This window comes from Oryctolagus cuniculus, chromosome X (genome assembly GCF_964237555.1).
Source record: "Oryctolagus cuniculus chromosome X, mOryCun1.1, whole genome shotgun sequence".
NCBI classification, from domain to species: Eukaryota; Metazoa; Chordata; class Mammalia; order Lagomorpha; family Leporidae; genus Oryctolagus; species Oryctolagus cuniculus.
The window spans coordinates 6,314,197-6,337,699 of record NC_091453.1 but is presented as its reverse complement, the minus strand read 5'-3'; the positions used below and the strand labels follow the sequence as shown (position 1 = coordinate 6,337,699).

Sequence of the window (23,503 nt, the reverse complement as noted above, 5' to 3'; positions counted from 1 at the left end):
GGGCAAACTCCAAGAAGCCCATCTAAGGATTAAAAAAAAAATGGACTAAGATTTCAACTTTTGTCCATGATGGGGGAAATAGAGTTTGAAATTTCTGCTCAGCCAAGTTTATTGCCTGCAGAAACAAACAGACCAATACTCCTTAGAAGGAACAGAAGAGAAGGCAGAATCCCTAAAAATAGCTCATTTACAACATCCAGGATGTATATAATCCAAAATTATTAATCATATGAAGAAATGGTAAAACATGACCCAGACCCAAAAGCAAAGCAAATCAAAGGAGATGGTCCAAATGTCAGAATAAGCAAGGAACAAGGAGCTTCTTCTGGGTCTCTCACGTGGATGCAGGGGCCCAAGGACATGAGCCATTCCTCACTGCTTTCCCTGGTACATCAACAAGGGGCTGGAATGGAAGCAGAGCAGCTGGGACTTGAACCGGTGCTCATATGGGATGCACGTGTTGCAGCCCATGGTTTTAACCTGCGGCACTACAGCACTGGCAATAAATAAATCTTAAAAACATGAATCTTAAATCAGTGGACAAAATTACTTTGATAATATAGAGGCCAGAGGTGGGAGGACAGTAAGGAATAATTGATTGGTCAATGGCTCTATAGATACAAAGAAAGGAAAGTTGCCAAAAAGATACTTTGAAAGACATGATCTGACCACGGAGAGAAGAGAGATTAGATGGCACTGAGGTTTCAAGTAGAGTTTCCTGAAAGAATAGTAATATCACCAACAGAAATAGAAATATCAGTGAAAGACATAGCTTTGGGTAGAAGATGGCAGAGTCAGCTTTGGATATACTGTGTTTGAAACTTTTTTTAAAAGATTTATTTATTTATTCGAGAGTCAGAGTCAGAGTTAGAGAGAGAGAGAGAGAGAGAGAGAGAGAGAAGTCTTCCATCTGTTGGTTCGCTCCCCAATTGGCCACAACAGTCAGAGCTATACCGATATGAAGCCAGGAGCCAGGAGCTTCCTCCAGGTCCTCCACGTAGGTGCAGGGGCCCAAGGGCTTGGGCCATCTTCTACTGCTTTCCCAGGCCATAGCAGAGAGCTGGATTGGAAGAGGAGCTGCCGGGTCCTGAACCAGCGCCCATATGGGATGCTGGTGCTTCAGGCCAGGATGTTAACCCTGCTGCACCACAGTGCCTGCCCCTCATTAAGATGAGATCCAGACGGAGTTCCAGCTTCAAAATGGAGCTGTGTGAAAAGTCAGAGTCAAGGCTAAGAAGAGTAATTTGGGTCATTCAATATAGAAGTGACCATTGAAGTTATATGAAATTAGATTGATTTCCAAAGAGGAGTGTTAGCAGTTGAAAGAGAAATAATATGTATTAGTTATCTATTGCTATGTAGCAAATCACAAACATTTCAGGCAACAACCTTATCTGGTTCATAATTCCACAGGTTGGCAATTTGGGTTCAGTTCAACTGGATGTTTGTAATGATTTTTTGTGGACCCATTAGTATGTCAGCAGTCAGCTGGGAGGGCAGCTTCACTGATTTCAGTGGAGCACTCACATCTTTCAGGCCTCATCTGAGATGGCTCACCTGCTCCGTACGCTCCCTCATCCTTTAACAGTCTTACCAGGGCTTGTTCACTCAAATTCTTAGACAGCAAGCAAAAGTGTGGAAGACTGCTTGAGGCTCAGACTCGGAACCAGTACCATGTTACTTTCCATCACATTCCATTGGCTGAAATTAGTCACCTGGCTGTCCCAAATGTAAATTGTAGGAAAATGAACTACATACTGTGATGGGAGAAACTGCAAAGTCACATTGCCAAGAGATAAGGATACTGAAAGGCCACTAATTTGTGGCTATTTTGCAATCTATCACAAAGTCTACAATAAAATTTTGGATTTGCACACCCATATTCATAGCAGAAATATTTGCAATATTTGGAAGCAACCCAAATGTCCACTGATGGGTGAATGGTTAAACGAAATGTAGTCCATGCATCTGATTTATTATAAAGGATATCCAAAGGATACAGATGAATAGCCAGATGAGGAGATACATTGGGTTCCAAGCACTGGAGTTCCTGTCTCTGGAATTGGGGTGCACCATCCTCTTGGTACATGGCTATTTCACCAACCTGGAAGCTTGCCAAATTCCACAGTTTAGGGGTTTTTAAATGGAATCATTGTCATGTAGGTATGATCAATTGCTAACCCTGTCTCCAATTCCTTTCTTCTCACTGGAGGATGAGGGTGGCTGAAAGTTCCCAAGTTTCTAATCATGCTCGGTCTTTTTGGTGACCAATTCCACACTTAGGGACTTGTTTGCTATGGGGCTATCCTTTGGCTGCCAGGCAAGGCATAATCCTCCTGCCGTTCTGTAGGCTTACATTTGACTGGTTCTAGTTGCTCTCTGCTTGCTCGCTCATGATATTCAGGGTGTCTTGTGGTCACACCTGAAGAACTCACCTGATACCTTTCTCTGAAGGGAGGAGAGAACTTCCACTTTGACTAAGACCCTGTCTGAATAAGATCAAAGTCAGTGAACTGAACAAGCTTCCATAGCCTTGGCAACTCATGACAAGAGCCTAGGGAGATTACTGATGGCATAAATAAGAGTGTCAAATTGTTAAGTCAACAACAGGAGTCACTGTGTACTTATTCCTCATGTGGGATCTGTCCTTAATGTGTTGTCCAATGTGAAGTAATGCTATAACTAGTACTGAAACAGTATTTTACACTTTGTGTTTCTGTGTGGGTGCAAACTGATGAAATCTTTACTTAATATATACTGAATCGATCTTCTGTATATAAAGATAATTGAAAATGAATCTTGATGTGAATGGAATGGGAGAGGGAGCGGGAGATGGGAGGGGTGCGAGTGGGAGGGAAGTTATGGGGGGGGAGCCATTGTAATCCATAAACTGTACTTTGGAAATTTATATTTACTAAATAAAAGTTAAAAAAAAAAAACTCACCTGAAGCTGCCACAGATGTTAAACTTGGAGAAATGGGCAGATCTGAGATGCAGATGAGATACCAAATTGCCAGAAATTTTAGAACCAACAAAATTCTGTTCATAATAAGATTTTCATGGTTGCCTTAAAAAGGTAGACAAAATTGGTTTTCTTACGTCAGAATCCAAACAGAGTCACACATTACATCTGGTTGCCTCTTGTCATTGAAAGAATTACTCCCTTCTTTTAATTAATTTGTTGATTTGTTGCAGAAACTAAGTCAACTAATCCTAGAGAATACATCACATTCTGTACTTGTATAAATGACCTTCTAGTGTCATTTCATTTCTTTCTCTGGCCCTCAATTTCCCAAAACATGGATGTTAGCTGGAGAGTGTTAGGAAAATGGCACAGTTTTATCTATGGCATGATCTACCCCCTGACACCATCTTAAGCTCTAGCCCCCGCCGCCATTGCTGGAAGTCAGGTGGCCACATGGCCCAACCACCCGTGTCAAGCTCCACTCCCATCCTAATGGGATCCGCTGCTCCTACTTCCCTGCCCACCCTCCAGCAAAGTTTTAAAAGGACCTGTTCCTGAACATGTGGCTCTCTCTTCTCTCCTGCTCTCTGCTCTCTCCTGCTCGCTCTCTCTTCTCTCGTCTCTCTTCTCCCCTCGGTAGCTCCTCTCCTCTCCTCTCCTCTCCTCTCCTCTCCTCTCCTCTCCTCTCCTCTCCTCTCCTCTCTCTCTCTCTCTCTCTCTCTCTCTCTCATACTCTCCTTCTCTCCCTTTTTCCCTCTTTGCCTCTTCTTCTGTTGTGCTGGATTTTCCCCAATAAACCCTTTCCCTTACTCCAGTGTTTGGTGTGTTTTGTGACGGCCTAACAGAGAGCATTACTGTCCAATAGAATGCTGCCATTTGAATTTAAATAACTATACGTGAAAAGAATCTAGCCTATTGGACAGTGCAACTCTAGAGGCCTAATTGAATTCATCTTCAGACTTTTTTTTCAAAGAATGATTCACAGATAGTACTACATGAGAGTACTTCAAAATGTTCATGGAAAATAGAATTCAAAGACAGAGTTATTTTGGTGTAAAAAATTAAATTCATGCAAAGCTTTTTCATAATATGCATTTTCATAAAATTTTTAAAGACCTCCCTATGCATGGATTTTCTTTTTTTTTTTCACAAAAATAAACTTATCTTTTAATTCCATTTTCCATGAACTTTTAAGACCTCTCATATACTTATTACATGATATAAAATGCTTATAATGTCTGGTCCCACTTTATTGATGCTAAGAGTGATCAGTAGGATCCTTTAAATTTCAAATTCTCCATCCACCTTTCATCTGATGGCTTTATTCATTTACGATTGTTGCCTGAATCAGTTATTTTATTACTGGTTTCAAAATGATATTTTTCTAAGCCTATCATTCTTTCTACATTTGTAAGCCAGAATTCTTTTGTAAAGATTGTTCTCTCACTAATTAATATTATCTGGAAGCCTGAAATGCAGTTTATACAAGAAAGGGCAACATATTCCTTATTTCTTTTTAATTGCCATTGAAGGATAGCAAAAAATGCAAGAGTCTTGCATCTCGGCAAAGGTGTTGGGGTTTGATTCTAATCCATGGAAAGCCATTGTGGGTTTTAAGCAGGGGATGAACAAGATGATATTCTCATTTTAGCACATATCCTTTGGCCATAGTGTGGAGAATGGGTGAAAGTCAGGAAAGCTTCAAAAGGAGCTGTCCTAATTCAGGCCAGAGATGGTGAGGTCCTACTTTGGGTGGGAGTGGTAGAGTGGGACACACTTTGACAAAGCCCAGATTAGAAAGTAGAGTCAACTATCATTATCAAAATCATTATACAAGGGGCCAGCACTGTGGCCTAGGGGTTAAAGCCACAGCCTGCGGTGCCAGCATCCCATATGGGTGCCAGTTCGAGTCCTGGCAGGTCCACTTCTGATCCAGCTCTCTGCTATGGCCTGGGAAAGCAGTAGAAGATGGCCTGGAAGAAGCTCCTGGCTCCTGGCTTTGGATGGCGCAGCTCTTGCCATTGCAACCATTTGGGGAGTAAACCAGTGGATGCAAGATCTCTCTCTCTCTCTCTCTCTCTGCCTCTGCCTCTGCCTCTGCCTCTGCCTCTGCCTCTGCCTCTGCCTCCGCCTCCGCCTCCGCCTCCGCCTCCGCCTCCGCCTCCGCCTCTGCCTCTGCCTCTCTGTAACGCCTGTGCCTTTCAAATAAATCAATAAATCTTTTTTAAAAAACATCATTATACAAGATGGGGAAATGAGGCTCATTGTTGTAGTGCAAGGGTTAAGCCACCACTTGTGATACTGCATCCCATATCAGAGTACTGATTCTGGTTCTTCAGATCCAGCTGCCCACACCCAGGAAAGTAGTAGAAGATAACCCAAATCCTTGGGCCCCTGCCACCCATGTGGAAGACCAGGATAGAGTTCCTGACTCTGGCTTTGGCCTGGCACATACCTGGCCGTTTTAGCCATTTAGGGAGTAAATCAGCAGATGAAGGATCTCTCCCCCACCCCCTTTCTATATCAATAAGTAAATCAATCAGTCTTTTAAAAATAAGATGGTAAAGTGTTCAAAATTGCCAATGCTACTTTTGATTAATTGGCTTATTCTTACTTAAACATGAACTCACTATTTGTATATAATTTTATTAGATGATGAAGTTTCTTAAAATTTCAAAAAAGCGATTTAGTCTATAGAATCCATCCCTTATCTAGTAGGCAGGTATAAATCATTTAAATTCAGATTGCTGGGGTGGGTCCTATGGAACACCAGGTTAAGCCATCCCTTGTATCTCATATCCAAGTGCCTGGAATTGAGTCCCACCTCCCCTTCTGATCCAGCTTCCAGTTCACACACACCCTAGGAAGCAGCAGATGATGGATCAAGTATTTGGGTCCCTGCTATTCACATGGGAGACCCAGACGGAGTTCCTGGCTTGTGGCTTTGGCTAGGCCCAGTCCTGGCTATTGAGGTATTTAGCAGAGAGGGGCTCAGTGAAACAGCAGATGCTTGTCAGTCTCTCTCTTTGCCATTCAAATAGATAAAAAAAAAAAAAAACTTTCAAAAATTCCCTTTAGAAAATGAATTCCTTAATGTTTGTGCTCCCTACGATATTTTTAAAAAGATTTTATTTATTTATTTGAGTGATAAGAGTTACAGACAGTGAGAGGGAGATAAAGAGAGAAAGGTCTTTCTTCCACTGGTTCACTCCCCAGATGGCTGCAATTGCCAGAGCTGCACAGATCCAAAGCCGGGAGCCAGGAGCTTCTTCCGGGTCTCCCACGTGGGTGCAGGGGCCCAAGGACTTGGACCATCTTCCACTGCTTTCCCAGGCCACAGCAGAGAGCTGGATCAGAAGTGGAGCAGCCGGGACTCAAACCAGCGCCCATATGGGATGCCAATGCCACAGGCGAAGGATTAACCTACTGAGCCACGGTGCCAGCCCCTCCCTAAGATATTTATTTTTCTTTTACTAGTTACCAGCAATATGGCCTGCAAATAAGCTGCTGAAATCATAGTCAATGTATTATGTAATGAAAATGTACTTCATCTACAAATATGGAATTATTAATCCACAACTAGTTTTTCCACCAATGGACTTAATTTGACCCTGCTGCATGAACAAAAGTTTTGTGATTAAATCTTCAGATTTCCCAAGCATAGAGATTTGGGATTTAGTTGGTAGACACAAAAGAGAGTTTCATTTAATTCCATAGAGTGCCTCAAAGTCACTTCCAGTTGAGGTTTGGGTATGGTTGGTCTCAAATACAAGTCACTAAAAAAGAGTCAGAATTTTTAAAGTATTTTTTCTAGCTGCAGACTAAGACCTACATTCAAAAGTACAAATACAAACTTAAAAAAATATAACCACAATAACAGCCATGCTCTAAAGCTACAGTTCCACAAAGTTTTGTTTTGTTTTGTTTTGTTTTGTTTTATGATGCTGAGTAGGAACTGGTGGTCCTTGGTTTTTGCTTCAAAATGGTTTGTGGACTGAAAAAATTTGAGAACCACTGTTTTAACCAACCAAAGTAAATTGATAGTTATAAAATGGGAATGTTTATCCTCTGAAGGAATACTTTATGCTATGATTTTTGCTGAATGTTAAAGCAGCCGTTTTCAATATCAGTTTTAAAATGAAAATTTAATGCATTATCTCCCTCTTATGAATTAGTGTTTATAAGCAAGAACATTCACAGGGTCTTTTCTGTTCTAGTAAAATGAAAACTGAAGGAAAACAGTAGCTTATTAAAGCTCCCAGGATAGCTTCTCAGTTCCTTGTCAAGTCTCAAAGCCCCATAATTCTTTTGCTTCAAATGACTCCAAAACAAAATGACACCTCTAAGGATTAAACATTTTGGAAACCAATAAAAGAAGAAACCATTAAAGCATGTCTGACAGAGGCTCCATACTTCCTTGTCCCTCCCATCCTCACTACACAAGTATGAGTCAGGTAATGTTAACTTTGAATCATACGTTTGTTAGTTTCTTTTGAGCATTATATAAACAAGGTTTTGATCATAGTCTATGAGGCACCGACCTGTAATCATTTGCATTTCATATGTAGCTTGAAAAACATGCTCTTTTATTTGAATTCCACAGGAAGTTACTCACAGCAGTGTTTTTTGTGATATAAGAGTGTCCTAAAGAAATTGATATTACTACAACAAAATGCTCACGAAACAAATGGAAAGAGATGACTTTCAAACGTGGGGTATCTGAACTACATTACACACACAGAAATACTCCCCGTTAACAATAGCTCCGTTTACTCAGTGTTTCCTGTGTGGAAGACACTGTGTTTAATGCTTTACAGACATTATCTCCATTTAATCTTCCCAACAATCCTACAAACTGGGTATTGTTATCACTATTTCCAAATGAGGAAAACAAAGCTTATCCTGCAAATATTTGTGAAGCAAATACTATATGATAGTCCCTGTACTAGGTAAAACTGAAGCTTGAGAGATAAAGAGCCCAGAGTTTGGACACAGGCTTGTCTCTGTTCCTATGACCCCATCCTGCCTTACTGGGAAGAATGTTCAAGAAAATACACGTTTGTATCAGAGAATACCTTTACCTTAGTTCCTTATAGATATTATTAGCGTCTCTCATCACATGCAACTCTGAAATCATTGACGTTTGTATCTGAAGGGAAACCTAGCCAAAATCCTTATATTTTCCAAAATTTGTATTTCCTCAGGTAAAATGGTCAAATATATTTAGAAACTTCTCTTTCCTGAGATGTGTGTCAGTCAGGAAAATACTCCTAATACTTTTTATTTGAGGAATTTCAAAGGGAAAAATAACATTTAAATGTGCAGAAGGTATGTCATCATGCATTTTGTTAAACTGTTGTCAAACATGAGATAAAAGTTAAGCCTAAATCTTATCTTTCTTTCTCTCTGGAAACAAATTGCTAAATAGTGTCTAGTGATTACTCTTTTTGCGAAAGATAAATATGCTTCAGATAACGTGAAAGGAAAGTATTTTTCTGGAGGTGATGATGATTCCAGCTGATGTACAGGTTTCCTGTAGTAGTAACTAACCTACACAAATGGATTTCAAAAAGTGTGGAAAAAATGAGTTTAAAGATAACACAAATTTCATAGAAACTTTGAAGCCCCTTTGTGTGTATAGAGCTGTGAGTTTCAGATGTCCATGAGGTAGAGATCGTCCCATGAGCCATAGTTAGTCATCTTGCCACTTTTACAGACTGATGTAACTCCATTTTAAAACAAATGTTATTTTGTTAAATAAATGTCCATTTAAACTTGTATGCAAAGGTTATAATTATAGCAGGAAATTGTTGGGGACAGAGGAAGTTAAATCTAGTTGTCCTGTCATACATTAGGAATGATTTCTTGGAATACTAGTTCAGATTTTCTACTGAGGTTTGCTGTTTCCCTCTGCTGTAGTTTCAAGTTATAACTTTCCAGTATCTGGGTTCTGACTGAGAGATTTGGGACAGCAGAACAACAGGGAACTGTTATCAGCCCTTTCTGCTGATTTTGCACTGAGGAGGCCAAAAAGACAATGGAATCTGAAGATATCACTTAACATTATAGGACTTATAGGACATAAAAAGTTCAGTGTTAAAAGAACGTTGTAGAACAGTTTGTCCTACAGAGCCTTGACAAGTCACATATGTGAGTATGAGTCCACTTACAGTAGCCACTTTAAAAAGTTCTTTTTTTTTTTTTTTTTTTTTTTTTTTTTTTTTTTTTTATTTTATTTTTGACAGGCAGAGTGGACAGTGAGAGAGAGAGACAGAGAGAGAAAGGTCTTCCTTTGCCGCTGGTTCACCCTCCAATGGCCGCCGCTGCAGCCGGCGCACCGCGCTGATCCTGGCAGGAGCCAGGAGCCAGGTGCTTTTCCTGGTCTCCCATGGGGTGCAGGGCCCAAGCACCTGGGCCATCCTCCACTGCACTCCCTGGCCATAGCAGAGAGCTGGCCTGGAAGAGGGGCAACCGGGACAGAATCCGGCGCCCCAACCGGGACTAGAACCCGGTGTGCCGGCGCCGCAAGGTGGAGGATTAGCCTATTGAGCCACGGCGCCGGCTCCACTTTAAAAAGTTCTTAAGAGAAAATAATTTTAATGGTTTAAAACAAGCATTTTATTGTGAGAAAATGTGTAAGATAATATTGGGCATTCAATGTGTATATTTCTTAATATGAAGAAAACAGATTTCATGTGTTTCAAAGAAGTAAAATAATTTTAATGAAATATTTTATTAAAGCAATACTCATTCAAAATATCATTTCAACATGTAGTCAATATAAAAATTATTCATGAGATACTTTACATTCTTGTTTTAACTAACTCTTTGAAATCTGATATGAACTCTCCACTTACACAGCACATCTCAGTTTCAACCACCCAGCCCCATTTTAAGTGCTCAGTAGCCACTTGCGGCTCGCAGCTACCATATTAGCCTGTCCAGGTCTAGAGATCCGTGGTAGCTTTTTGAATAGCTACCCTTGAAGAGTCCTCCTTTGTTAAACAGGAAAAAAAATGTATTGCTGTTCAGAGGAAGATCAGCTTCTATGTTTAAATAACTTTTGGCTGCTACCTGCGAGAAAAATCTTCCAGGCTCATTTGATTTTCCCAAATTCTCCCCACCAAAGAGTGATTGCACCACTCAGATTTAATAAAGGAAATAGAAAAGGGAAAAAGTTTATTGTTAACAAAAAGCACCCCTTGGTTTTCTTTTGAGGCACAAGGAAGGAGAACAGTTTTTTTCTAAATTAATTCAGAAATTCTTATCCAGTTGATCCTCCGTGCAAGATATCTTTGGTAGTGGCACTTTAACTCATTATTCACAGTTCATTTGATGTATAATTCCCACACTGTGACCACTGCCCATATTACTTCTACAGATCAGTTAATTTTGCTCGAAAACATATTCCTCTGGGTTCTCAGGGCAAACAGAAATGAATACAAGTTGATACTGAAAACATGCAGTTTGCTTTATTTTTAAAAGGTTCATTCATCCTTTGCGGGGAGTAATTAGCGCTGGACAGACACGTAACTGTCTCTCCTCAACTACATATGTTTTCACTAAAGCAAGAATACTAGCTGGAACAATTGATCACTGGGGAGCTAATTTACCTGAAACCCACTAAACTGGTGAAGTTCTTTCGTTATAAGGCGTGGCAATGTGGCTCTGCAATGTAAATGAAAGATTAGGCAATTTGCACAAGAAAGCAAAATCACACACAACTCCTTATCTCCCAATTTCTGCAAGCACGGGAATTACACAGGGAAAGTGCAGCCAGATTAGTTTGGGCCCAGACTGGATTTGCAGCACCTGAATCAAGTATGTCACGGGAAGCAAAAGCAGGAGCTAAGTGGCCTCATCTGTCCCCAGACCACGCTGAGCCTGCCCAGATGTTGCACAACCTGAGCTGTCCCCCTGAGTCCAGGCTGGGAGAGTGGACGCACCACAAGGATTTCCGGCTGCCTTCTGGGGCTCCCTTAAGCAGTTGGAGCCTCCTCAGATAACCACGAGGCTCCTGGGGTTGGAGTCTGTGCCAAGGGGCGCTCTGGTGAAGGCAGCGGAAAGAGCCCAACACCTGCTGGTCGCAGGCCCAGCGAGAAGCCTTGCACCGCCCTCTTAGAGCTGGTCGACTGGGTGTGGGCTCTAATCTCTGTCTCACACCTGCGTTAGGGAGGAAGGCGAGGGCTCTCCAGGTGTCTGGGTTCCGGGAGGATGAAAGGAAGCTGTTAAGAGGCGTGCCCCCAGAGCACAGCACAGGGACGCGCTGTGGTCGCCAGGCGTGGGAGGACCATGATGCTTGGGCCGAAGCTTCAGGGACTGAAGGGGCAGGCCGACGTGGAGATCTCCCTTCGCTTTTTTCCTTCCGCTTGCAGGGCGATTAGCCAGGGGCTGCAGTAGCTTTCCACTCTGCGCTGTGACTTTTACACATTTCTGCCCAGGCGTGCGACCCGCAGCACCTGGCGAGGTGAACACGGAGTCGCAGCCCCCTGGGATCCACTCTGGATGCCCGGGCCTCTGCCCCTCCAAGCTCTCTGGGTCTTCTGAGGCTCTGTCGCTGTTTGAGGATTGGGTTTCCTTAACGCAGGGCTTCCCCATCTTGGACAGGAGGAGGAGTCAGAACCCCTCCCCTCCCTCTCTCTCTCTCCTCCTCCTCCACCCACGCCAGCCCGATTTTAATCTAATCTTTTATTTAAAGTCAACAGAGGAGCAGGAATCCTGCGCTCTTGCCCACAAGATATTCTTTAATAAGTCCCCAACCTCTGCCGAGAGGGGCAGCCTTAAGGAGCCTGCCTGTTTTCTCCTTGAAGATTTAGGTAGCAGGGAGTAGGACGCTTCGAGGGTTCCGGCAGAAGCCTGAGCGCTCTGCGCACTTGGGGAGGGGAGTTGGCCGGAGACGGGGCGGGAGGGGTGGAGGACGACTTGTGTAGGAGAAATGAATTCTAAAGCTCAAGAATTTAACACAACAGCACCAACTTGCAGAGCTTTGTATCAAACCGGGAGCCGTTCCGAGGCACTAAGCCTTCCAGATCCCCATTGGGGAGAGCGGGCAGGTGAATGCCCAGCGTGTGACCCTGGGGAGGGAGAGTCTTGGGTCATTATGGGATGTGCCCATTGACTAGGCGCGCCCGCACGCACCCTCGGAGGAGACAGGATGAAAAGATACTCCGTGCCCGCATCCCGGGTCCTTGGCAGGCGCCTTGCCTATCTCCCTTTCCAATTGGGCGAGGGCCACTGTTCTCTGTCGTTCCCAAGGCACCTCCGACCTGCTAGGACCCATGATAGCTCCCAGCCTTTCGCCCCCTCCTGCCTTTTCCATTTCTTTCCTCCGCCTCCGGCCGACGCCCCCAGATCTCTTGGGCTCGCCCTTCCTGAAAGTAGGCGAGGCCCAGAAGCTGAGGCTGGGGCGAAGACCGAGGAGGGTGGGAAAGGGGAGGAGCGGAGTGTGGCTGCCCGGGGGCGTGTTCTCCGCTAGCCCCACCCCTGGGTGCGCGCGGCGGTGGCGGCGGCGGCCCAGCCTTGCTCTGAGAGACAGGTATCGCTTAGGCGCCATGTTGTGAGCGGAAGTGGGGAAGCGCGCGGCGGTCGCTGTTCTGCTGGGAGCGGGCGCGGGAACCGGCGGCGGGGGGCGGAGCCGTAGTCCCAGCGGCGGAAGGAGGAGAGGAAGAAAGGGGCGAGACCCAGTGCCCGGCGGCGGCGCAAGGCTCTCGCTCGGCGTGCGGGCGTCTCCAGCCAGGCGCTAGGCATTCGGGCGATCGGTGTCGGCGTCGAGCCCTCTGCGGGGCCGCCGCTGCTGCTGCTGCTGTTGCCGCCGCTGCCGCTGCCGTGGGGCTCGGGCGGCGACGGAGCGGGGCGGGCGGGGAGGGAGGAGGCGGTGAAGGCAGCGGGCCGGGGGGGAAGATGCCGCTGGCGCAGCTGGCAGACCCGTGGCAGAAGATGGCTGTGGAGAGCCCGTCCGACAGCGCTGAGGTGAGTGCAGCGGGGCGGCCGGGGTCGGCGCGCCCCCGCCGTCTCGCTTCCCTTCCCGGAGCTGGCCACTTGGCCCCTTCTCCCGCTCGCTCTCCCCCGGGTCCAGGATTCCGGTTCGGGTTGTTGGGGTTGGTCTGTTTGCCCGTCTGTCTGTTCCTCCCACTCGCACCCTCACCTCCCTCCCTCGCTCGGGGGGCTGCCGGTGTGGCGGCGCGTGGGGTGTGCAAGAAGCCAATTATCATCAACTTTGCGTGGGGGGAAGCGGTAGGCGGAGTGGGGGGCAGGCGAGGAGTTGGGAAGTTTGGCCCTGCCGGGTCGGGGGCTTCCTTGGATCTTGGCCACTTTCCGGGGGGCCGAGGGTAGGCTATGGATTGGGTTCAGCGGGGAGCAGGGAGTCTGGCCGAGGGAGGGGGTTGCTGCGGGCAGACTGGCGCACCGGGGCATGAGTGTCGACCCTAGGGCGTTTCGGCAAGGGGTGCCGGACAGCCAAGGGTTTCGCCTCTCCTCCTCTGCTCCAGCGCTTTCTGCTGCGGCAGGGGACAAAGTGGAAGCCTAAGGTCTTCTGTCTCCCCTTCCCCCTTGTTTCTGAGGTCCCTGCGAGTTTAACTTGAGTTCCCCGTGCGTGGAGGCATGGAGGTGAGAGGGTGATATTCAAGGAGATCAGCGGCTGCCGTAAAGGGCTTTCTGGTTTCCTCTCCCGGGAGCTGGTGACCGTCCCCGAGACACTCAACCAAGTGCCACGAACCCATACAGTACACCCAAAGAGGGGGCAGAGCAGAATCTCCCCGGACGCAGCGCAGCCGCCCCTGTCCCAGAACCAACTCGGGGTCTGCGACAGTAATCCAGACCAGAGCTGTTCTGGGTATCCGCGCTCCCCTCCGGAGTGGAAAATCAATTCCTGATGGTGGCGCGTCTGTGATTCTTCCTTCTTGACTTTTTGCTGTCTACTATCTCCGCAGCGGACTTTGGAGGATTACAGGATGATAGGCTGCGTGTGTGTAATAGTTAGTGAGTGACCCCATTTCTGGAAAGCATGACTGAAACGCGGGGGTGGAATGGGGCAGGCTCTGAGTGGTGTACTTGGCGGCAGCCGCTGCCCTGCAGTGTGAGAGGTGGATAGGGTTACTGGTTACGTCAGTAAAAGCCAGGCTCAGTTTGATCTGAGATGCGGGACACTTGCATTCTCCGGTATAATGGAGGGGGAGGGGGATCGGTTCAAATTGCTTTTCAGTTTTTTCCCCCAGTCACCTCCGCTGCTGTATAAAAATGTTAACTTGTTCTCCTTAAGGCGAGCAGAGTTGTAATAATGCTTCCGATCGGTGCTTAGTATTTTGTGTTTTGGATCGTACTTCAGAACCTAAACTAAAAGCTGCTCTTCCATTGGAAACACAATGATACTTATTATCTAAAAGAAAGAAAAAGAAAATCATTTTTTAGGACTGGCAGATTTACAAGAATTTCATTTAAAATTGTTAGCTCACCTAATACTAGAAATCTTTTATAAGCAAGCCAAATTTGGAATGTGTAATCATCGTTTGAATGGATAGTGTGCAAAACAGTATGCCAGAGGGCTGGTTTTTCCCTTTAACTTCAAAAATGTTTTTGCATTAAATATAGGCAAAGGTTAATAAATGTTCTCAAAGCACTGAACTTGTGCAAAGAACTTGAATTTGCCTTCAGACTGATTTTTTTTTTTTAGATAGACATTAAAAGTTACAACTCAGATCCACATTTCTGCTTGGCATGTTTCAATATGTAAAAAAGATTATTTCAAATTCTACTTTATCCTTTTTCTGTATAGCATGCATTTGGATGAGGTAGGCACAACACTAGTATTAATTTACTTAGCACCTACTCTATGCCAGGTACTATGCTACATTCTGTTTGATCTTTTCCTTCATATGACCTGGTAGGACAAGGTTATGGTCTCCATTGTTAGAAATTAGGGAACCAAGTCTCAGAAGTTAAGGGCACAGAGATTATAAATAGGAAATGGCAGAGCCATCATCTGAAGCCAGGTGGCTACAGTTCAGGTGCTTTGCTTTATATTAGGATAACTACTTCAAATCCTTTGTGGAAAACTTTGGGCTATAAGTACATAAGCAGTAGTCAGAGGTCCTGTATTTTTCAGAAACAAGTCTCATTTATTAAAGCCTTGTTATTGCAGTTACTGTCATGTTTTCCCAAACCTGGCAGATAGAATTCTACAATTTGCCATTTTCTTGTTATTCTGTCATAAAGTATGTCAAACAGAGCCAATGTTGCCTAGATTTATTAAAACTAGATTTTGACTAATTTCCTTTCGATATTTTGTTTCCTTTGGTTGTTCATGATCTGATACCATTTGGAAAAATAGAACCAGTGAGGAAAGAATTGAGAATTTCCACTCCAGGCTCTAATATTGATACCCGCTATTATGCCGTCTCCTCGTCAACAGGCTTCTGGCGGAGAACAATTGCACTGTACCAGAATAACATCAGAGGTTTTGTTTTTGTTTTGTTTTGTTTTTGTTTTTAATAGTCATTTACTTGAGTAAGTACATCAGAATTTTTCTCTCCAGGCTAAAAGATTTCCGGGTTGGTCTGTATAGACATTTACATCTATGATCTCAATCCTAATAGACTTTCAAGAACACTTGAAAGCAGATACTTTCTTTTCTGTCCGAATCCTCAGCACTTAACACCATGCCTGGCACATACGTATTATGGACTCGCAAAATATCTGCTGAATGAATCATGAAGGTCAGGAATAGGGTACTTAGGAATCTTATCTCCCTTCTTATCATTTTGATCTCATGTTGAAATATGAACAATTTTAAAAGACCTGAGTGTCTCACTAAAAACACAGGCCGTTTCTTCATTCCTCTGCACCGACCTTCCTGCTTTGAGACCTCACAGGAGTCTCATGGTGTTCAAAACAAAAAAACCCTTGTGGTTGAACTCAAACGTGGGTTATAACATGAGAGGCTAAAACTAGGCCGAATGTTTAAAGAAGCAAATTTAGGATAATAAAGGAAGTACTATGTAAGCAAAGTGAGGGTTGGTGCAAGATAAAAAACAATCGCTTCCTAAATGGTCTAGGTGAATTCAGAGCTATTTGATGAGATATTTAAAGATGCTCCTTTGTTTTCTGGATATTTGACTGTTTGAGACAGATATCAAGAATTGTGACTCTTCCGTTCTGTCAGACAATATTTACTAGATCCTAAGCTTGAACCAGATGATTCTTTTTTTTTCTCAGTAGCGATAATGTAGATTAAATGGTAATCTAAGTATGAGCAATTTTCAAACTAATAAAATTAAGGGGGGTTATTTTTGCGCTATAGAAATGTATAAAAATAGTCACAATAATGTGTTGTATACAATGTGTTGTATAAAAATAGCCACCTTGACTTCCTCTAAATAACTAGTACCCACAATGCATTGAAAAATATTAACTATAAATCTTTTATTATGAAAAAGTGAGACCCTTGTGTTAAAGCTCCTCTTTAGAGAATGTGCATGGTATAATATCCTGTAGTACAAGTATAGTGTATATATAACATAGTACATAGATTCTATAGTATTTCTAGCATCAGTATTAAAGTTTCTTATCTGTAGCGAAAATCTATTAAAGTATGATCCTTGATTTTGAAAAAAGTTTCTTAAGTTTCTTTACCTTTTTCATTTTTACCACTTTTCAGGGTTGTTTTCATTTCCTCAAAATGAAAATGTGGGGAGAGGATAGGGCTCGTTACATGTCACCTACTAAGGAACTGTGACACATTCCTGAACAGGGCATCGATTTCAGTGATTATCATTTTTTTTATTTTAGTCTAGGAAAATTTGCTTTATTTTGGCAGCTTGACCCTGTACTTACAGATTAGATCCAAACTGTAAAACTGACTGGGTACATTTAAATTTTTAAGATAAATAAACTTATCAGATTAAAGAAATGAGTTTAGGTAAACTTTGCCTTTTCTGAAAATCCCAATAACTACATCCTGTATTTATGTTAGAAGATTGCATAGTTGAGATGTGCACTCCTGACCAAGGAGTTGACACTGGGTAAATTATAAAATGATCAGAAATTTAGATCCCTTATCCAGAAGTCTGAATTGCAAAAGAATTATTCTGAAGTTTTTTTTTTAATTATCCACTGAAACATTCATGACATTGTGATAGTTAACAAGACTTGCTCTATAGCTCCATGCTGAGACACATGTGATCTGCCAGGCTGTAAATGATGGGGTGAGGTGAAAGTGTTTCGGTGCGCTCAGTGCACACTGGGTGCTTTAGACCCAGTAGTTCAGGTTATAACGAACAGCAGTGACATCTTGGTGGTCTCACTGGTAATGCATGATTGTGTTAGTGCTCAGTTACTTAGATGTTTTGATGGAGAACGAGTTTTAAAGCATTGGAATGCAATATGTACAATATATGTTACACATCCCATTCTCCAGTTTTCATAGGAAAAATAACTGCATGTTAATACCTAACATTAGATGCCCCCCCAATGGTATTTTTTGTAGTTAAGATAGTGACCTCTATCAATTTAAATAGTTATTAGATCTCAAATGTTCTGGGTTATCAATTTCATGTGAAAAAGCATACAAGAAAACCATAAATTTTTTAAATGAATTTATTTGAGAGGCACCCAGAGAGCTCCCGGCAGTGGAATCACTCCCAAAATGCCTCCAAGGACCAGCCCTGGGGCTGAAGCTAGGAGCCAGGAACTCAGCCCAGGTCCTTCACAATGGTGGCAGGAACCCAGTCACTTGAGCCATCACTGCTGCCTCCCAGGGTCTGCATTAGCAGGAAGCTAGAGTCAGGGTTTGGAGCCAGGTATGAATCCTGTACTTCACTGTTACAGGGTGCAGGATGTAAACATCTTGTCCTAACTGCTAAGGCAAGTGCCCACCCCATAAATCTTTTTTTTTTAGAGGACATAAATCCTAATTCTTGAGTAAAATGTGTTATTTTAACAAAACAAACACAAATTGACTATATACATCTTATAAAACAATTTCATTAAATTATTTATGATTAAATGACACATTTGATATAGATGTATTACATGGATGCATTTTGTCCTGTACCTGTTTTATAAAATGTATATAGTCTACTTTTTAAAAAATATTTACTTGTTTATTTATTTGAAAGTCAGAGTTACACAGAGAGGAGAGGCAGAGAGAGAGAGAGAGAGAGAGAGAGAGAGAGAGAGGTCTTCTATCCGCTGGTTCACTCCCCAATTGGCCTGAACAGCAAGAGCTGAGCTGATCTGGAGCCAGGAGCCAGGAGCTTCCTCCGGGTCTTCCCACATGGGTTTAGGGGTCCAAGGACTTGGGCTGTCCTCCACTGCTTTCCCATGCCATAGTAGAGAACTGGATTGAAAGTGGAGCAGCTGGGACTCGAACCGGAGTCCAAATGGGATGCTGGCACTGCAGGCAGCAGCTTTACCTGCTGTACCACAGTGCCAGCCCCTATATAGTCAATTCGTGTTTTGTTTTAGTCATAAATTGGTACAGATTATAAATCTATCATTAAAAGATAATTAAACGTTATTCTATCATTAAAGATAATTAAATCTATCCTTAAATGATGTATTTATGTATATTTTGGCCTATATTTAGCAAATACATTAGTTACTAATAATTATTTCAATTTTACTTATCACCTTAAAATTTAGAAGGACCTTGTTAACATAAGCTTTGGAGCCATAAAGATGTTTGAATTCTAGCTCAGCTAATTAATAACTTTGTAACCTTATACAAATTAGTTAATGTCTCTGCTTCAACATCTTAATCTATAAACTAGGGATGAAAATAATATTTACCTCTTCTGGTTATGGTGAGGATTAAATGAGATTGTAATAAATGTAAAACATTTGATTCGGTACCTGGTTAAAGTGTTTAATAAATAATAGTTAAAATCAATCCTCTCTTACAGAACTGTCTGAGAAAGTTCTTTGTTTTTCCTCTGAGGTAATTTTTTTTAGACCCAAGCAAAACAATTAAAAATGATTTATATGATTCCTTTAAACAGAATCACTGTAATCTGTGAATGCAATTGTAAGGCTAACATGAGGAGATATCTCTTAAATCTTGAGCTTTGGTATTGTTCCCTTCAAAATTAACATTAAAGGGGAAAAACAGATAAATAATGCTGTGAAGAATATGTTTAGAAGGAGGGGGAAAGGGAAATATGCCCACATTTTAACACCACTCAAATTGGAAGGGGTTAAACAGTCCGTGGCATATCATAGTTTAATTGGTGGGTTTTTTTCTTAGCAGTATATAGAATAGTAGTTTATCTTAAACTTCGTAGGGAGTGTCTTACAATTGATAAAATATGGTATATCCTGTGTGTCAACCTCTTAAAGGTAATATGTCCTTCTAAAATGGCTAAAGTCAATACATAACTCCAATAGATAAGATTGTAACTTTTTTCTGAAACATACCAAAATAAAATGTGCATATCTTTTTATATTTTGGAATCAATCAGTTCTGTTCAGTTTTAGGGACAGAAATTAATACGACATACCTTTCTCTACTTTGCAATAAACACACTTGAATATGACTTGAATATCTGGATTTTCCTGTCTAAAAATGTAATCCTTATGACTTTGTGGTGCTGTTTGTCTTTCTTAGGTAGTGTTGGTACTTAATGAATTCAAAATAGTACGTATTTTTCAAACCAAGAAGTGTCTGGAGATGTGATATTTAAAAGTGTATCTGTGTCCTCCAACAACCATCTTCCCTTCTGAGAAAAACAAGAGAGCATGTTATAATCAAGTGTTTGGGAAATGTGGAGTGAAACAAGATTTAACTAGTGTCTTCACTGTATAACTTCTTAGAAGCTTTAAGGCAATATTATACACAATAAATCTGGAGTATAGATGTAGTACACAACACTTGAGACTCAGTGTTAGAACTTCTTTTTCATGAACCACCTATTGAGGTCTCAAAACACAGGTGTTTTTGCAGAACACAGTTTTGGAAAGTCATAACTACAGTAACATGATCCAGTAGTGCTTGTGAATGGCTGTTACCTTTGATTTACTATATTGCGGCTTTTTTCTTTAACTTTTATGAGTTTTTGTTTCATTTTGAGTTGAAATCTAAGTTTAATTATGTAATAATTTTTTATCTTAATAGTGATCTGAAAATTTAAATATAATAATTGAAATTAAAAATTTAAACATTTTTGGTTGACCTGATCATTAATGGTCATATTTTACTTTAATGTCATACTGGTTGCCCGTACTAAATGTCCCTTATATTGACTTGTTCTGTATCTTATCTGTAATACTGTTTAAAAATTCTCTTTTATCATATGATATCAATATGCCTACCTCTCCCATTCTCCTTTTTAAACTAATTGCTTCTAACTTGACGTTATTAGAAGGAAGATAGCTAGGATTAGTACATTTTGATGCAACTTTTTTTTGAAGATTTGTTTATTTATTTGAAAGAGTTAAGCAGAGAGAAAAGGAGAGGCAAAGAGAGAGAGAGAATCTTCCATCCACTGCTTCACTCCCTAGTTGGCGGCAAGCTGTGCTGATCCGAAGCCAGGAGCCAGGAGCTTCTTCGACACCCCCCCGCCCCCATGCGAGTGCAGGGTTCAAGGACTTGGGCCACCTTCTGCTTTCCCAGGCCATAGCAGAGAGTTGGATTGGAAGTGGAGCAGCCAGGACATGAACCAGTGCCCGTATGGGATGCTGGCGCTGCAGGCGGCAGCTTTACCCACTACACCACAGCAGCAGCCCCAACTTTTTTTTTTTTTTTTTTTTAAAGATTGATTTATTTGAAAGGCAGTGTGACAGAAAGGCATAGGGAGAGAAGGGAGGGAAAGGAGGAGAGAGAGAGAACAAAAGATCTTCCATGCCCTGGTTCCCCAAATGCCCTCAACAGCAAGCTCTGGGCTAGGCCTCAGTCAGTAGCCAGGAACTCCATCCTGGTCTCTCCAACATGGGTGGCAGGGGCCCGAATACTTGGGCCATCCTCTGCTGTCTTCTCAGGTACATGAGCAGATTGCTGGACTAAAAGCAGGGTAGCCAGGACTCAAACCGGCACTCCCAACATGGGATGTCAGTGTCCCAAGTAGCAACTTAACCTGCTGCACTGCAGTGCCAGCCACAGTGCAACCATTTTTAACTTGGAAATATTTTGACTTCATCTTTAAGAAAAAGCCGCAATTTTCCAAATCATATAAAATAGCATCATCACCCCTTTTTTGGTCTCTGCCCATCATGTACACATAGCTCTGGCATCAAGGGTATTTTGCTGGGCATATTACCTAATAATAAACAGTGACTTTTTTTGTTGTTGTTGTATCATAGCAAAATGGCAGAAGTAGTGGGATTACCTGTTCTGCACATTTGCCTCCTCTCTTGAAGATGTCAGCGAGAAAGTAAGATGTGAATGAACTAAAGAACAGGCAGCTGTAAGGTAGAAAGCTAGCTGACTATCCCAGCCGGGGTCAGAGCTCTATGTTGTGAGTCCTTTTTTGTTATTCTCATGAAATAGTGCTAGTTTCCTAAATATTAGGTACACTATGCTCAAATGAAAATCCAAAAGCACTTTTAGATGTCTTGTCATTCTCTATTAGTATAAATAGAATTAAATCCATGGCATAAGTGAAATTTCCTCTTCTCAACTAATGGATCTGTGGTCTCTTACACACTGTAAAAATTAGTTATGTTTTGTCTGCCACATAAATTGATTTTTATAATCTCACATATGACGATGATCTCATCTTCAAATCTGACCTGGTCATCTAGAGTTCTGTGAGCTTAACTCTAATCCTTTGGTCCACAACGCTTGTTACAGGAATCTTGGTTCAGTCATTTGATATGTGTTAGAAGCAGATGTCAAATGATAGCCTGAAGCAAAAGATCATTTTGACATTAATAGATTGAAGTACATCTCAAGTGCAGTGGTTTACAAAAAATCTAAACTCCAGAAATCTTGTAAAACCTATAGTTAAAAACCTTAGCTACTTAGAATGTTATTTCAGTTCTTCACATTTAAAGACAGAGGCATCTACCAGAAAACAAAATAAAGCTTCTTTATCATCATTGTTAATACTTTAGCCACTAGCCAAATGTTGCTACTGGACACCTGATGTGTGACTGAGGAACTGACTTTTTTATTTAATTTAAATTTAAATTTAGTAGTTGCCAGTGGCTCTTAGCTACCATGTTCTAAATTACAGAATTTAAGCAAATTGAGCTCCCTTTTTCTATGCTATTGTATTTGCAACTCTACATTTTATTACTTGTATTTTGAAATTAATAGGCCAAGGCTTTTTCTAAACAAAAATATTTGAAGGGTGGGCAGGTTAGGCTGCCACTTGTGGCTCCGGCATCCTATATGAGCTCCGGTTTCAGTCCAAGCTGCTCTTCTTCTGATCCTGCTCCCTGCTAGTGGTGCCTGAAAAGGCATAAAAGGTGGCCAAGTACTTGGGCTTCTGTCACCCACATGGGAGACCCGAATGGAGTTCCAGGCTCCTGGCTGATGTGGTCATTTGGGAAGCGAACCAGCTCCACCACCACCCCCTCATCACCCTGCCTTTTAATAAATAAATCTTTTTTTTTTTAATTTTTCATATGCTTTCTCAAATGATGTGTAGTCAGGTTTGTCTTGTTCCTTTCTTTCGTTCCCTGGAGATTTTGGTAAACTTTGCTCTATGATACGTTCTCCTCAAATCAGCATTCTGCTCTTCCTACAACTTCACTGGTTTTACAGTGACACGTAATTCCAAAGCATTGGCAGAAATTCAACTATCGAAAAATGTTGCAATAATAAGTTTCCTCTGGTGGGCTGAGTTTGCAGACAGAGGCATGAAACAGGATAATTTTATGATAGAAAAACATAATTATATTCTGTGTTATTGGATGAATAAATTATTGCATGGTAAGTTTAATATGTTCTTTTCACTATAATGTGCTAATTAAAACTGGAAAAGTAGAGTGATATATCTTGGAATGTGAAAGACTTTTTTTAAAATTAGGCATAGAATTTTAGAGCCAAGAACAATTTAGCCTTGTCCTATTTGAAAATTGAACCTATTGAGGCAGACCCACCCCCAGGTCATGTGTTGACAAAGTCAGAGCCAGGGTGTGCAACACATTTCATTTCACTAAAACTTATTTTGCCATTGAGAATATATTAATAAAACTTTGAAATGATTTTATCAGATATCTTAAATACAAATTCTGAAAGAGCCACAGTGCTTAAAAGCACAAATATTACATTTCCTCTGCTTTCTTTCTGTTTTCAATTCCTCATTTGCTATATCAAAGTGCCCAAATCCAAAATAAAGTAATATACAGCCTTGCCTTAGGTTTGATTTATAAATCTGAAAAATACAGTTGGTTCTTAGTTTACAAAAACAACTTGAGAAGAGTCCTACCTGCAAATAAGTGGTGAGTAGCAGGGGATGTCAAGACCATTGCTCGCTCTTTCTCAGGTGAGGAGGAAAAGGAACTGAACATTTACTGAATGCCTTTGTATACAGTAACTTGAATGAGGTAGACATAATTGTCCTCAATTTACAGGTGAGGAATTAGAGCCTGGGGAAATGAAGT

At 41.9% G+C, this 23,503-nt stretch overlaps 1 protein-coding gene across 9 annotated transcripts in view; it reads left to right on the top strand.

Annotated features, from left to right (window-relative positions):
- The first annotated feature begins 12,389 nt into the window (after positions 1–12,389).
- RPS6KA3 (ribosomal protein S6 kinase A3) overlaps positions 12,390–23,503 on the top strand; it is a 112,092-nt gene continuing 100,978 nt past the window's right edge. Inside the window, exon 1 of one of the 9 annotated variants that reach the window (XM_070067183.1) lies at positions 12,390–12,500. Coding sequence is in view for 1 of the 9 variants with exons in the window: in XM_008272439.4 (XP_008270661.1) it covers positions 12,866–12,934 (69 nt within the window). In the remaining 8 variants the exon portion in view is untranslated. The other 8 variants (XM_070067182.1, XM_008272438.4, XM_008272436.4 and 5 more) reach the window with 8 other exon arrangements.